The sequence below is a fragment of the Aptenodytes forsteri genome, unplaced genomic scaffold (genome assembly GCF_000699145.1).
Source record: "Aptenodytes forsteri isolate BGI_AS27 unplaced genomic scaffold, ASM69914v1 Scaffold268, whole genome shotgun sequence".
Taxonomy (NCBI): domain Eukaryota; kingdom Metazoa; phylum Chordata; class Aves; order Sphenisciformes; family Spheniscidae; genus Aptenodytes; species Aptenodytes forsteri.
In genome coordinates, this window is record NW_008794233.1 from 222,842 (window position 1) to 235,696 (window position 12,855).

Consider the following 12,855-nt stretch of genomic DNA (forward strand, 5'->3'; position numbering starts at 1 on the left):
TCTGTTAATGTGCCTGTTGTTTTGAATTTATGGATTTTATGTTATTTTTCTTCCATTCTTTGCTTTTTTTTTTTTTTTTCTTCTCTTTTTATGGAAGAGGGAGGGAGGCAAAGAGGAGGGTTGGAGCATTATATACCAAAATGTAACTAGTTCATTTCCTCTCATCTTCTGCTCCCGTTGAACTGTATGAGTTTTATGAAATTTCTTTAATAAACTGCAATCAAATTTATCATGAGCAATGTGGGTTTTCTGTGCCATTACAAAATTCACCTAAAAGTGTAGTTTTAGAATAAAGTTTAGAAGATTTGCCATAGGCACTTGCTGTCATTCAGAGCCTTCCCATATCCTCCTCCTCCCTATCTCAGTCTCGGAGAGGAGCGGGGAACATGAAGTGTATCGGAGACAGGGGTCACAGAGCGGCAATACCCAAGCACTTTGGGAGGTTTTCCAAGTTGCACAGCCAACAGAGCAAGACCAGAAGGTGGGGCTGCTTCCACCTGGCCATAAACACCTACATCTGAGCCAGTCAAAGGACAGAAACGGACACTTTTGGGTCAGACGATTCATTCCCCAGTAACACCTCTCTCCCTCCGTGGGACCAAAAGCGCTCTAGGCGCTTGGCTGAAGATGTCTGCACTGCAGGAGCACTCCAAAAGGTGTTCTGAAGTCAGGAAAGATGGATCCCACACATCAGAGCTAAAATTCTGGAAAGGCTGGTTCCAGACCTGCAGCTTGTGCAGGGAAAACAGGAGGGATTTATCTCCATCCCCTCTCTGGAGCAGCCAACAAAGCTGTCAGGCCAGGTGCTAAACAAGGATGCGATCCCCAGGCAGTGTGATGCTCCCGAGCTAAGGTTTCTGTTGTGTCAGCAGATCGAAGCTGGGCTGGCTCAGACAAGCTGGCAGTACTGAGCTCTGCTCAGGTCTGTAATTAAAAACCCAGGAGAGAGAAAGTGAGAAAAGAAGCCAACATGACTTCTTCCATTTCATGGAAGATGCCAACTATCACATGTAGCAGTTGTTCTCCAGCATCCAGGGCCCAATCATGAAAGATGCTGAGCTCTCTGAACTCCTTTTAGGCTGAGTTCCAAAAAGTGCTTAGCACATACAACTCCCACACAGCTGTACCCTAAAACGTTGCACGGCTAAATGAGGAAGGCCAGCTTTTAGGCTTGCATGCATGAACGTCTCTCTGATCCTCTTCATGGAGCAGAACATGTTCTCAGGCTGTGGCGAATGCCAAGAAAATCACATGAAAGCAAATGCACCTTTAGAAAAGGCTGAGATTTTCAGGGCTAAGCCCTCAGTGTTATCCCACTGAAGGCAAAAGAATTAAGAGGGTTCCCACCCATGGCAGACAGCTCTTTCAATATTTCAGCAAAGATGGAACTGAAAATCACCTATTTAATTTTCTAGGAAAGACTTATCTGCCTTTCCTGCATCTCTGTCACTCTGAACCTTTGCTGAAAAATATATACATATATATAGTCCAAACTTACATTCACAGGGGTTTGCCAAGTTTGAAGTTGTCGTGGTTTAATCTCAGTCGGCAATTAAGCACCACGCAGCCGCTCGCTCACTCCCACCCACCCGGTGGGATGGGGGAGAGAAATGGAAGAGCACAAGTAAGAAAAAACTCGTGGGTTGAGATAAAAACAGTTTAATAATTGAAATAAAATGATAATAATAATATGATAATAATAATAATAATACACAAAACAAGTGATGCACAGTACAATTGCTCACCACTCGCCGACCGATGCCCAGCCAGTCCCCGAGCAGCAGCCCCCCCGGCCAGCTTTCCCCAGTTTATGTACTGCGCATGACGTCACATGGTATGGAATGTCCCTTTGGCCAGTTTGGCTGGGCCCCCTCCCAGCTTCTTGTGCACCGCCAGCCTTCTCAGTCGGTAGAGCATGGGAAGCTGAAAAGTCCTTGGCTAGTGTAAGCATCACCTAGCAACAACTAAAACATCGGTGCGTTATCAGCTTTGTTCTCATCCTAAATCCAAAACACTGTACCAGCTACTAGAAAGGAAATTAACTCTATCACTGCCAAAACCAGGACAGAAGTCCAGTTCCTGGAGCAACAGAACAAGGTGCTGGAGACCACACGGGGATTTCTACAGGAACAAAGGTGTTACAGGAGCAACATCGAGGCAATGTTTGAAACTTACACTGGCAAGCTGAAGAGGCAGCTGCATGTTCTGGGAAGCAACAGAGCCAAGCTGGAAACAGAACTGAGCACCATGCAGGGTATCATGGAAGATTACAAGAAAAAGTTTAAAAAAGATACACGCTCCAAAACTAGGGCTAGAACTGATCTCATCTAATTTTTGGATGGCAAAGGCTGCACAAGATGCAAGATCTCCTCCAGATGTACATGTGTATGACTTGCATCAGCAGTTTGTTTCCATGCTGAGGTTGAGCATTTGGAGGTGGTAGAGGAAGATTAGATTCATATTCTTGCTTAAGCTGAATAACGAGGAGCAAAGTGATCTTTTTTCTTCTCCTTGCAGGTGTGAAGAGGAAACTCAGTGGCAAACACGCGCAGAGAATGAGTTTGTTATGCTCAAAAAGGTAAGAGCATTTCAAACCAATTCAAACACTTATTCCGGGCTTTTAGCATGAACAGCAGCCAATATTGCTGGAAAGAGAGGGTGAGACTGCCTCTCACTCTCCAGAGACTCTAGAGGGACCTAAAGGCCAGCTTTTGGGAAGATTTAATTAAAAGAGTTGAATCCCACCTTAAGTGAGTCAGTTTTAGCTGAGTTTGTTCATTTGGGATGTTTGTACACCCCAACTGGTCAAAACCTTTCCTTCTCTTCTCTGTGTCTAGTGATTTTTTTGTCTTCTGCCTAAGAGGATAAGAGTATGAAACAATTTAATAACATGGTAAAATTTATGTCCTTGAAAAGAGCAGCCCTAAAAGTCTGTAATCTCATCACTTGCTGGCATTAAGCAGTTTGCTCTTTCATTTCATAAACCTCGATGTGCTTCAGGATGCAAATTGGGCCTATGTGAACAAAGCTGAGCTGGAAGCCAAAGTGGAGTCCCTCATACAAGTGATCAACTGCCTGAGGAGCCTGTGTGAAGTGGTAATGGCTCTTCCTTTTCCGCTCCCTTTTCCTCCACTCCATGCCTCTTTAGGGGGCCTGTGGAGTCAGGCTCCCACAACCCATCGCTTAAGTTCATGGAGATTTTTGGTGTTTCACGTGTACATCAGTTGATTGCTCCGGATTTCAAAGGTGTTACTCTTGCACTACACAGGCGAGATCCTAAGAAATCTGTTGCAACTTGATGGTAAAGGTAGGATCCAGAGTGATTAAACCAGAAAATCCCTCTTTGGGTTTTCTGCAGTGAGCCTGAAGTCGTGGTATGTTGAGCACGCTGCATCTCCTTGTCTCCACACCACGGAGATCTGCAGGGAAAGCACCTCTGGTGCAGACGACTGATAATCTTACTGTCGCCCCTAGGAAATCACTCAGGTCCAAGCACCCATTTCGGGCACCTCTGTTATTGTGTAAATGGACAACAGCTGAGGCCTGGACATGGATGACATAATCACCGATGTCAAAGCTCAATATGACGACATTGCCAAAAAAAGTCAGGCTGATGCAGAAACCTGGTACTACAGCAAGGTGAGTCATAATGACACCCAAAAAAGTATTTATGCCCCACAACGGCTAAGGGCCCCGCTTCTTCAGATTTCCTAATTTGGGTCGAACAGACTTTTTAAAGGTCTGTTTTCTTAGCCAGCTGTTGTGTTTCCCCTATGTGTGATACATCCTCTGTTAATGCCTTCACACACAGAGCTGCTACTGTGTAAATGAGTCATTCTGTCCCCCAGTGTCAAAGGTTTTTGCCTTAAAGCTCAAGATCCGGGACTGCGGACCCAGAATCACATAGTAGGTTTAATTACTGACTCATCTCCTCACTCTGGTATTTATTTTCATTGCATTTTTCTCTCTCCTCAGTATGAGGAACTGAGAGAAACCGCTGGCAAACACGACGACAGCTTGCGTAATACAAAGAATGAAATTGTGGAGTTGAATCGGGTGATTCAGAGACTGACTGGAAAACACCAAAGCCCAGGTAAGGATGACTCAGGGGCAATAATGTGTCAATTGCCATTTGCAGGTTGTGGCTTTCCAAAACTCCTCCGCTAGAGCAAGGGAGCAATAAAGCCAGTTTTGGTGACATACATGTCAGCAGCTCAACTCTAAGACTTGCAGGTATCCAGAGTACAGAGTAAAAGGGTCTATTATGACTAATAACTGAACTACCGTCAGTAGAGACCTGCAGTGAGAAGACAACACATACACCAAAGTCTCAGCTAGGCAGAGAGAAGCATCCTAGAGTTAAAGGTTTGTCTATAGAATCTGAAAATATAATAAAGTGCAGGTGGATGAATACACAGACAGGCAGATTCAACAGCTCTGAACTATTCAAAACATGTGCAAATAAGTGGCAGTAATGAAAATCTCCTACCTGCAGAGATGCAAACTGGAAGGAGACATTGCTGAAGCTGAGGAGCACAGGGAAGTGGTTGTCAAGGATGCAAAGTGCAAACTCTCCGAGCTGGAGAAGGCAAAACAGGACATGGCCCGTGAGTACCAGGAGCTCATGAACGTCAAGCTGGCCCTGGACACTGAGATCATGACCTACAGGAAGCTGCTGGATGGAGAGGAAAGCAGGTGGGTGCTTGTACAACCCTGCAAGGAAGAAATAGTAACACATCTAACCCCACAAGCACCTTTCACAGTCTGTCTGATGAGCCATCACCTCTGTAATTGCAGCAAATCCCACTGAGACCCGAAGTCCTAGGTGGTGACACTTTCCAAAGCACTTTCCAGCATTTATGAACCCAAACACCTTACAAAGTCAAAAGCTCCTAATGCACTCTGGCACTTAGGTTTTCCCCCCAAATGGAAGACCTTGCACGAATAAAGTTGTTGTCTTGTGTAGCCTCAGGTCTTATCAAGCCAAAGGCTCAGTCACAGTCGTGCCTGACCACCTTTGCCACCCCAGCCGAAATGACTGGGTACCTGTTCACATGTGGGCTAATTGAGGGGACAGAGGGAAAGCTCTTGGCCAGGATTTGCTCACACTAACACACACAGAGCCAAAGCAAACCCCTTTCCCTGCTCGGGCATGACACCAGACTCAGGAAAACCTCCTCACAGGTGTGAGCTGAGCAGTGGAGTCATGGTAGGTCCAAAGCACCTGCCTGGCCTGATGGCAGCTTCCCACATCCTCTAACCTCCCAATTATTAGCCAGTTATAGGGACACACATTAAATACGGACTTTGGTTTTTACACATCTCCATTTTCCCCATCCCCCTAAGGCTGTGCATAGACAGTGGCTGCCCTGTGAATATTTTTAAGTACCAGACAAATCCCCATTCCTACTAGTCCCCCAGGATCTACTCTGTAGGATGGAAATCCTGAGCTGAAATGTTTTCTTTGCAGCTGTGTGCCAATCCCCAGGAAGAATCACATGCAATACTGACCCATACTTTGTGGCAGCTACTCTTCCAGCAGCAGATCCCTATTCAGAAGCAGAGGTCTAGTGACCGGAGGAGGTGTCTGTGGCAAAAGCATCATCACCGGCTCTGGAGACATCTGTGCTCCTTGTACCACCACGGGAGGATACAGTGTTGTGAGCAGGAAGAGCTCCAATGTCAAACTCGTGTCCTCTACAGCCTCCTACAGGACAAATTACTAAAAAAACCCCAAGCACTGAAAGGAGGGTCCTTACTCCACCAGTTCATAGCAGCAGCAGCCTGCTAGCAGCACACGCAGAAAACACAAGGGGGATTTTAAAGCTTCCAGTCCAGTCTGCGTTGCTTATTCCCTGCAACATTCACTACTGTTATGAAACTTGCTCTTTTCATTACTTTATGCTGTAGTTTTAGAAATAGGCTCTTCCCAAAGTTTGCCTGTTCCTCCTGGGTTGCGTAGGTCTAGCAAAGCCTGCGCAACAATGCTATTTTAACTAGGCAGCGAACAGTTAGCACAGCTTATGTATTAAGGAACCACTTACCTGTGTTAAAAACACTAAGCAATGTAAGTTTCTGCTCCTCCAGTGTACGGACATGATTGCAATGAAAAGTTAAAAACCAAAGGGAGCAGAGGAGTCTTACCTAGAACATCCAATTCCTCTATGATGCTTGTTTTTTGCCTTTATCTTGTTTTTTCTCTATTTCTCCCCAATAAACTGACACAGCAAATCTGAGATCACATGATATAGCTCCTCTTTTTGGAGTTACAAAACACACATTAACGAGACATTTTTAAAAAAAAAAAAGAAACCCAAACTCAAATCAAAAGAAACCCAAACTCAAATCAAGGCCGAGGCCATCTCTCATTAGAATCCCCAGGGGATCCACTGGCTTTTGGAAAATGTGGGGTACAGAGCTGCGCCATGGGAACAGGGAGGGAGATGAGGAGATCGGGTCACAGCACGTCTCCCCCACCACACTCCTCCCACGTCCATCACTCAGCGAACATCATACCCCTGACCTAATCCCCTAAGACCAGGATGAAAGAGGTGGGGAAACTCCCTGGGGGTTGAAAATCACTGTGGTATGACAGACCTGCTAAAAGTGAACGCAGCTGGGATGCGAGAGATCACGAGAACAGGAACAAAAGCAGGGGATATTTCCCTGCTCTGAAGCCTGTGGTAGGCTGGAAAAGGAGGAATTCTCCCATGAAAAAGTTTTTCCTAATCAAAACCTTTTTTTTTTTAAATTGAGATTTTTCCATTAAAAAAAAAAAAAAAGTAGCACCAAAACATCTTACTCCGAACATGCTCAACCCGATTTGAACTACTTGGTTTAACTGAGCTAGTTCAAAACATTTTGGGGTCTTTTTTTGAGTCAGTTCAACAACATATTCAACTGCCTTTCCCTGTTGCACCGGAGAACTTGTAGCTTTATCCGCTGTCCCTCTCTCCTTTTCGGTCAGGCTCCCTGCGAGACCAGCCTCCTGCAACCTCTGTTCTCAGATTTCTGTCCAAAAGCCCTGTACAGTTGCATCTGGTGGCACTTGTCTCATCAAAAGCAGAAGGCGTTACCTGGGATGAAAATGTGGAGAGAAGAGATGCGGCCACGGAGCCATAAAATACAACTACAGTCTGGAGCAACATGGTCTGACGCATGAGGGTTGAGGATAATCACAAGACTAACTCTAGATCTTCTCATGCCCCATCACCCTAAAGACATCTGTGAGCCCTGGAGCCGAGGTGTCCAAGAGCTCCCAGATCCCTACAGCAAAGCTGGTAATTTTGGCTTGCAATTGTAACCAACCCCTGAACAGGGAAGGGGAAAGAAATGCAGTAAACAAAACAAAATCATTCGTTTGAAACTTCCACCCTGCCCCTACGAAAGACGCCACCCTCCCACACAGCAACGCGGGCACTGGTGCTATCCCTGTCCTTCCAAGGAGCCAGACACGCAGGTGTGTGAACAGCAAAGCCAGGAAGAGCCTGAGCCCTGACGCCGCAATGAGGGCACTCGCCCAACGTAGGAGGTGAAGGACCAAGCCTGGCCCTGCCCCAAACCAGTGGGAACCCAACCTTCAAGTTGAGGGATGAGGGGAGGAGGAGATGCCAGTTTTCTGAGGATTTGGCCAATAAGAGTGCCTGCAAAAGCTACCATGTTCCAAGCATCGGTTTCAATTTCAACTAATCAGCAATTCCCCCCAAATAAATTACCATGTTGGAAAACACTCATATCAGCAACCTGCAGAAAAATCACCTTGAGAAACAGATTTGGCCCCACAGATGTTTTCCTGGCATTAAAACACGTTGCCTTTTTATAGACGGAGCCAACAAAACCCGGTCATTTACCACTAACCTGCCTGCACGACTTTGTTCATGAATTCTCAGTAAATTCACATTTATTACTGATAGTTTTTATTGAACAGCAGGTTGAATCACATTCTCCTTCAAAACTCTTACTTGCAAGCTGAGGTACCAGCAAAATGTAAAGATCTCCTTTGACAGAAAAGCATTTTACATTTTCAAAGGCTCAGTTCTACTTCGTCCAACCTATAAAAAGGGAAACGTGCAGTTTTCACCATGCCTCCTGAAAACAATTCACCCAGCACAATTCCTCTAATTTTTGTTGCTATTACACAAGACCTACATATGACCCCTCTGACTTAACAGCATTCTTCAAACCTTTATGGGGCAAATATGCTGCTGCCTTCTCTGCTGGTAAATGGGGCAAATATGCTGCTGCTTTCTCTGTTGGTAAGCACAATATATGCTAAGTAGTTCACATTCTTTGCATCATAAACATTTTGTGGAAGTTTCATGCGGCCTCGCCCCGTCTTCCATGCAAATAAAAGGAAGAAGGTGCTCCACCGTGGTCAGAGGGAACTGCACCCTGGAATCTGCTCCCAGCACATTGCCTGCACCAGTCCCTCTCCCACCAGCAACCATGTCCTGCTGCTCCTACAGCACCAGCTCTGGCCATGCCGCCAGGAATTTCAGCTCTTCCTCTGCAGCTCTTCCCAGGAACCGATGTAGTTTCAGCACTGCCTTGTGTTACTGGGGTGGTGGCATGGGCTACTGTGGTTTGGGTTACTTCAGCAGCAGAAGTCTTGATGGTGTGGCATTCTCCAGGCCCAGAATAGCTGTTGGAAGACGTCCTCCTCCGAGACGTGGATATGGCTTTGGTGCAGCTGGCATGGGGTTCGGCTACAGAGGTGCTGGCTTTGGCTACAGGGTTCATGGAGTCTCCAGGCCACGCACCATCAAACCCATCACCATCAATGAGCAACTGCTTCAACCACTCAGACTGGAACTTGATCCCAACATGCAAACGGTGAAGTACCAAGAGAAAGAGCAGATCAAGACCCTCAACAACAAATTTGCTTCTTTCATTGACAAGGTGAGCTGGGAACGCCTCCTCAGCTCCAATTTGCAGGCACTAGAGTCCAAGTGAGGTGTCTAGCATGGAAAGGGCATGGAATCCTTGTAAGACAACTCATTTTAGACATTGAGGGCAACTTGCATAAGGGTGCTAGTTGAGCACCAAGGTGTTTATGAGCCACTGGGGAAGCTTTAGTGTACAGGTGCTATTGATCTGATCTCTAGGCCTGATTGCAGGGAGGGAACAAGCTAAAACCAGTTTCATCAGCTTTCCAGTTCCTTCCCATTCCTCTCTGCACATCCCCAATTTATTGCAAATCTCTCCTTTCTAGAAGTGCTTAAGATTTTTGTGCATTTCCACATGGGTGGCCCAGAAACAGCCTATGCACAAAAGCACACTGGATTAGGAAACACTGCATTCACATGTACCAAGAGCAGGAACACACATTTCACTGCTGTTGCACGGACGCTGGCTCTCACAAGCCCTTAAGCCTCATCCTGTTTCCCATTTTGCTTTCTGGGATTCAGGTTCGATTCCTGGAACAGCAGAACAAGGTGCTGGAGACCAAGTGGAGCTTTCTGCAGGGTCAAAAACACTGCAAGAATACCATCATGCCCATGTTAGAGGCTTATATTGGTAACTTGAAGAAGCAGCTGGAAGCACTGGGGTGCAACAGAGCCCAGTTAGAAACAGACCTGAAAGCAGCACAGCAGGTTTTGGAAACCAACAAGAAAATGTAAGTAAAAAACAGAGAAATGTGAGTGCAGGGCTCAAAATGTTGTTCGAGATTTGTAAACAGGCAGAGACCGCGATCTTTTCATGGTAGTAAATGGTTCCCAGAGAACTAGTAGTTAGATGGAGAGATCTACCGGGATCCCAGTATACAAAATAAGGTCCCAATTTAGAGAGAGATGGAGGAAACAGAGGACATCCCTCTTCCAGGTTCTCTTTCTCTCTATGTTAATTCAAGGAATTAACATGTAGAAATGTTCAGCAGCTATTTGCTATTGCAGAGGTCAAATGAAAACAGTTCTGCTGCAAATTTGTAAAGACGCAGAAACCTCTCTGAAAACACGTTTGCTTTCCCACAGGCTATGAAACAAGACCAAAGCATCCCAAAACATTGTCTGGGGAGAAGGAAAAGAATTAGGAGTTTCACTTCTTGAAAGAAGGCCTGCAGAAACCCAAACAAAGATGTAATTGCGCTGAACTCAAAATCTCCCATTTTCCCACACAGGTACAAGGACGAATGCAGCCAGCGGACGTGCACCGAGAGCGAGTTTATTGCCCTGAAGAAGGTGAGCAAGGGGCTGTTTGAACTCTCCTCTCCGGGTTCAGGTCTTTGGGGTGCACGTGATGATTTATTTCCCAAAAGCAGCACACAAAACAAGTACAAGCAGGAGCCGGTGCTTGGGTTTGCTTGAACTCAAATCAGCAGCAACTGTGTAATTGGGAGCTGGCGCACAGTCACGGTACCAGCACTGAAAGTCCCTCACCCCAAGGGTAGCCCTGAGTCTGCTCTCGCTAACAAACTTCCTTCTTCTATCCCCAATGCATCTCCAGGATGTGGACTGTTTTTTCTTAAACAAAGCAGAATTGGAGGCCAAGGTGGAAAGCCTGAAAGAAGAGGTTGAGTTCCTGAGAATGTTCTACAAAGAGGTAAGAAGCCCCCCTATTGCTCTAGCCATCCCAGCTGGATTTTGAAGTTGCTCATCCCGAAGGACAGGGAAAGAGGGGGTAATGCAGGGCAGTGGTCATTGCTTGTGGTGAATGGTGAGACTCGGCAATCCATCTCTGCTTGGTCACTGCAAAGGGGGACAGAGTTGCACTCTGTGGGTGACACACCAGCTTGGGGCTGGACTTGGAGCACAGCAGGACCAGCATCTCTCTGACCAGCTCAACCCTATGTCGCCACCAGGAAATCCACCAGCTGCGGGCCCAGATCTCAGATACTTCGGTGGTCATGCAGATGGACAATAGCCGAGATCTCAACTTGGATGGCATCGCTGTGGACGTCAAGGCTCAGTATGAGGACATTGCCCGCAGGAGCCGGGCAGAAGCGCAGGCCTGGTATGAAAGCAAGGTGAGAAAACCTGGCAGAGGGAGGGTTTGGGTGCAGTTTCTCTCTTCAGACCAACTTCAGACACAGAGAAACACCCCCACTCTCCTGATTCGCTCTGATTTAACTCAAAGCATGTGTTTTTGGATATGCAATTATGTCCTTTGGGCTTTTTTAGTTTGAGGAGCTGCGAGTCACTGCAGGCAGAAATGCTGACAGCCTGCGAGAAACAAAAAACAAGGCAGCTGAGCTGACACGGATAGTCCAGAGACTGAACGGAGAAGTCAAGAGCGCCAAGGACCAGGTGAGCACAGCCAGGTCTGGTTGTTTCAGCAGGGCAGAGAGTGAATTGCTGTTCGTGCAAGCTCCCACAACTATATTAAATGGTGCTGTAGCACCTTGCAAAGGGTGTTCATGAGCTGGGACTCTGCTGCTGCAACTAGGGCTGCATTAAAGCCCAACTCATGCAGTACCTGAAGGCAGATGCGGTTATAGCATCCCAAGCCCTGTGAGCAACACGAGGGAGCACTGAAACTGCCATGTCCAGCTCCCTCAAACCCCTGCCAGAGGGGACTGCATGTCCATCTTACTGCTGGGCTGAATGCACAACCAGACTTTAAACCCATCTCTTGATAACGCATTACATTTGAAGATAGCAAGAGACAGTGAAGACTGACTGCGTCTCGCTCCTTGCAGCGCAGCAGGCTGGAAGCTGCCGTGGCCAACGCTGAGCAGCATGGGGAAATGGCCGTCAAGGATGCGAAGCACAAACTCTCCGAGCTGGAGACAGCCCTGCAGCAGACCAAGGCAGACCTCGCCCAGCAGCTCCACAAGTACCAGGAGGTCATGAATGTCAAGCTGGCCCTGGACATCGAGATCATCACCTACAGGAAGCTGTTGGAAGGAGAGGAGAGCAGGTGGGTGACAGACCATAGCAGGGCTACTTTAGACGCATGTGTTGAAAGGAAAAACAACTGGCCGGTGCTGTTTTGGAGCTGCCATGCCACAAGTCATCTACGCGGTCCTGATGCAGATCAGTTCTTCCCATCAGTCCTAACAGACTTCCACCAGTGCAAACCCACCCAAACAGCCAGTCCTACTGCCTCCAAACAGTGAGAGACAGGCTAGAGAGGGTCAGGCTCACATTTGAGGCTAAAGGGCTTTGCACTTGAAGACGGATTGATAATGTGCAACCTTTTCCCATTCTCTACAGGCTCTGTGCAGAAGAAGGCTTCCCTGTCAACATCCGTAAGTTGGAGTATTCACCTTCTACCAAACTCGGGCATCTTCTGCCTTTTCTCCAGGGAATTCCCTAAGCTGAAACTCAGTTTTGCTCTGCCTTTTGCAGCTGTCTGCCATTCGCAGGGAGGTCCCACCTATGGCCCAGAGCCTGGCTTTGCAAGTGCCCGTGCATCAGCCAACAAAAGCGCATGCTGGACCAGCAGTGTGGGGGTCTGCGGCACAGCAGTGAGCTGCAGTGATGGTGTTAGCAGCAGGAGCATGAGAGGCTCCCACATGAAGGTGGTGTCCATGAGCAAGTCAGCCAGGAGCAACATGTAAAGAGCTGTAGATAAATGGCAAGGCTGGAAACAAAGCAACACGCACGCCTTTCTGCCAACACACAGCAACAGCCAGGCCAGAGCCGATCGTGTGCACCCAGCTCCCCCAGGCTGCACACCCATTTTGCATGCATGGGGATACAAAAAACAAAGAGGGCTTTTCTATAGTCAAGAATTTTGCTATTTCTGCTAGGGAATCTAGGAGGAAGAGGGGCTAAAATCTCCCTCATCACTCCCATTATGCAGTTAAAACAAGGTGCCTTTGGTGTAGTTCCCTGGTCTTCCCACTCCTACAAATTCAAGGATTAAAATGAAGTGTGAGAGAGGGCACCTTCTACCTAAGAGTGTTTTCATTAG

The 12,855-nt window shown here is 47.1% G+C and overlaps 2 protein-coding genes across 2 annotated transcripts in view; both read left to right on the top strand.

The window, feature by feature from the left end:
* The window catches only part of LOC103904645 (keratin, type II cytoskeletal cochleal), a 6,185-nt gene extending 925 nt beyond the window's left edge, over positions 1-5,260 (top strand). The window contains 8 exon segments of the mRNA XM_009286147.1: positions 2,064-2,279; positions 2,518-2,578; positions 3,001-3,096; positions 3,475-3,639; positions 3,976-4,070; positions 4,072-4,093; positions 4,496-4,695; positions 5,185-5,260. Of these exon segments, the coding sequence (XP_009284422.1) occupies positions 2,064-2,279; positions 2,518-2,578; positions 3,001-3,096; positions 3,475-3,639; positions 3,976-4,070; positions 4,072-4,093; positions 4,496-4,695; positions 5,185-5,260 (931 nt within the window).
* Positions 5,261-8,268: 3,008 nt separating this feature from the next.
* On the top strand, positions 8,269-12,499 carry LOC103904656 (keratin, type II cytoskeletal cochleal-like). Its single transcript, XM_019473813.1, has 9 exons — positions 8,269-8,898; positions 9,408-9,616; positions 10,118-10,178; positions 10,444-10,539; positions 10,799-10,963; positions 11,118-11,243; positions 11,636-11,856; positions 12,153-12,187; positions 12,288-12,499. Exons 1-9 carry the CDS (start codon positions 8,269-8,271, stop codon positions 12,497-12,499), a joined length of 1,755 nt encoding a protein of 584 aa, XP_019329358.1.
* The last annotated feature ends 356 nt before the right edge of the window (positions 12,500-12,855 follow it).

Bases quoted from the DNA above. Each gene is read 5' to 3' on its own strand.
- LOC103904656 (XM_019473813.1), top strand. From the start codon at position 8,269: ATGCTAAGTAGTTCACATTCTTTGCATCATAAACATTTTGTGGAAGTT. The intron at 10,540-10,798 runs GTAAGAAGCCCC...TGTCGCCACCAG, and splicing joins TGAGAATGTTCTACAAAGAG to GAAATCCACCAGCTGCGGGC. The intron at 10,964-11,117 runs GTGAGAAAACCT...GGGCTTTTTTAG, and splicing joins AGGCCTGGTATGAAAGCAAG to TTTGAGGAGCTGCGAGTCAC.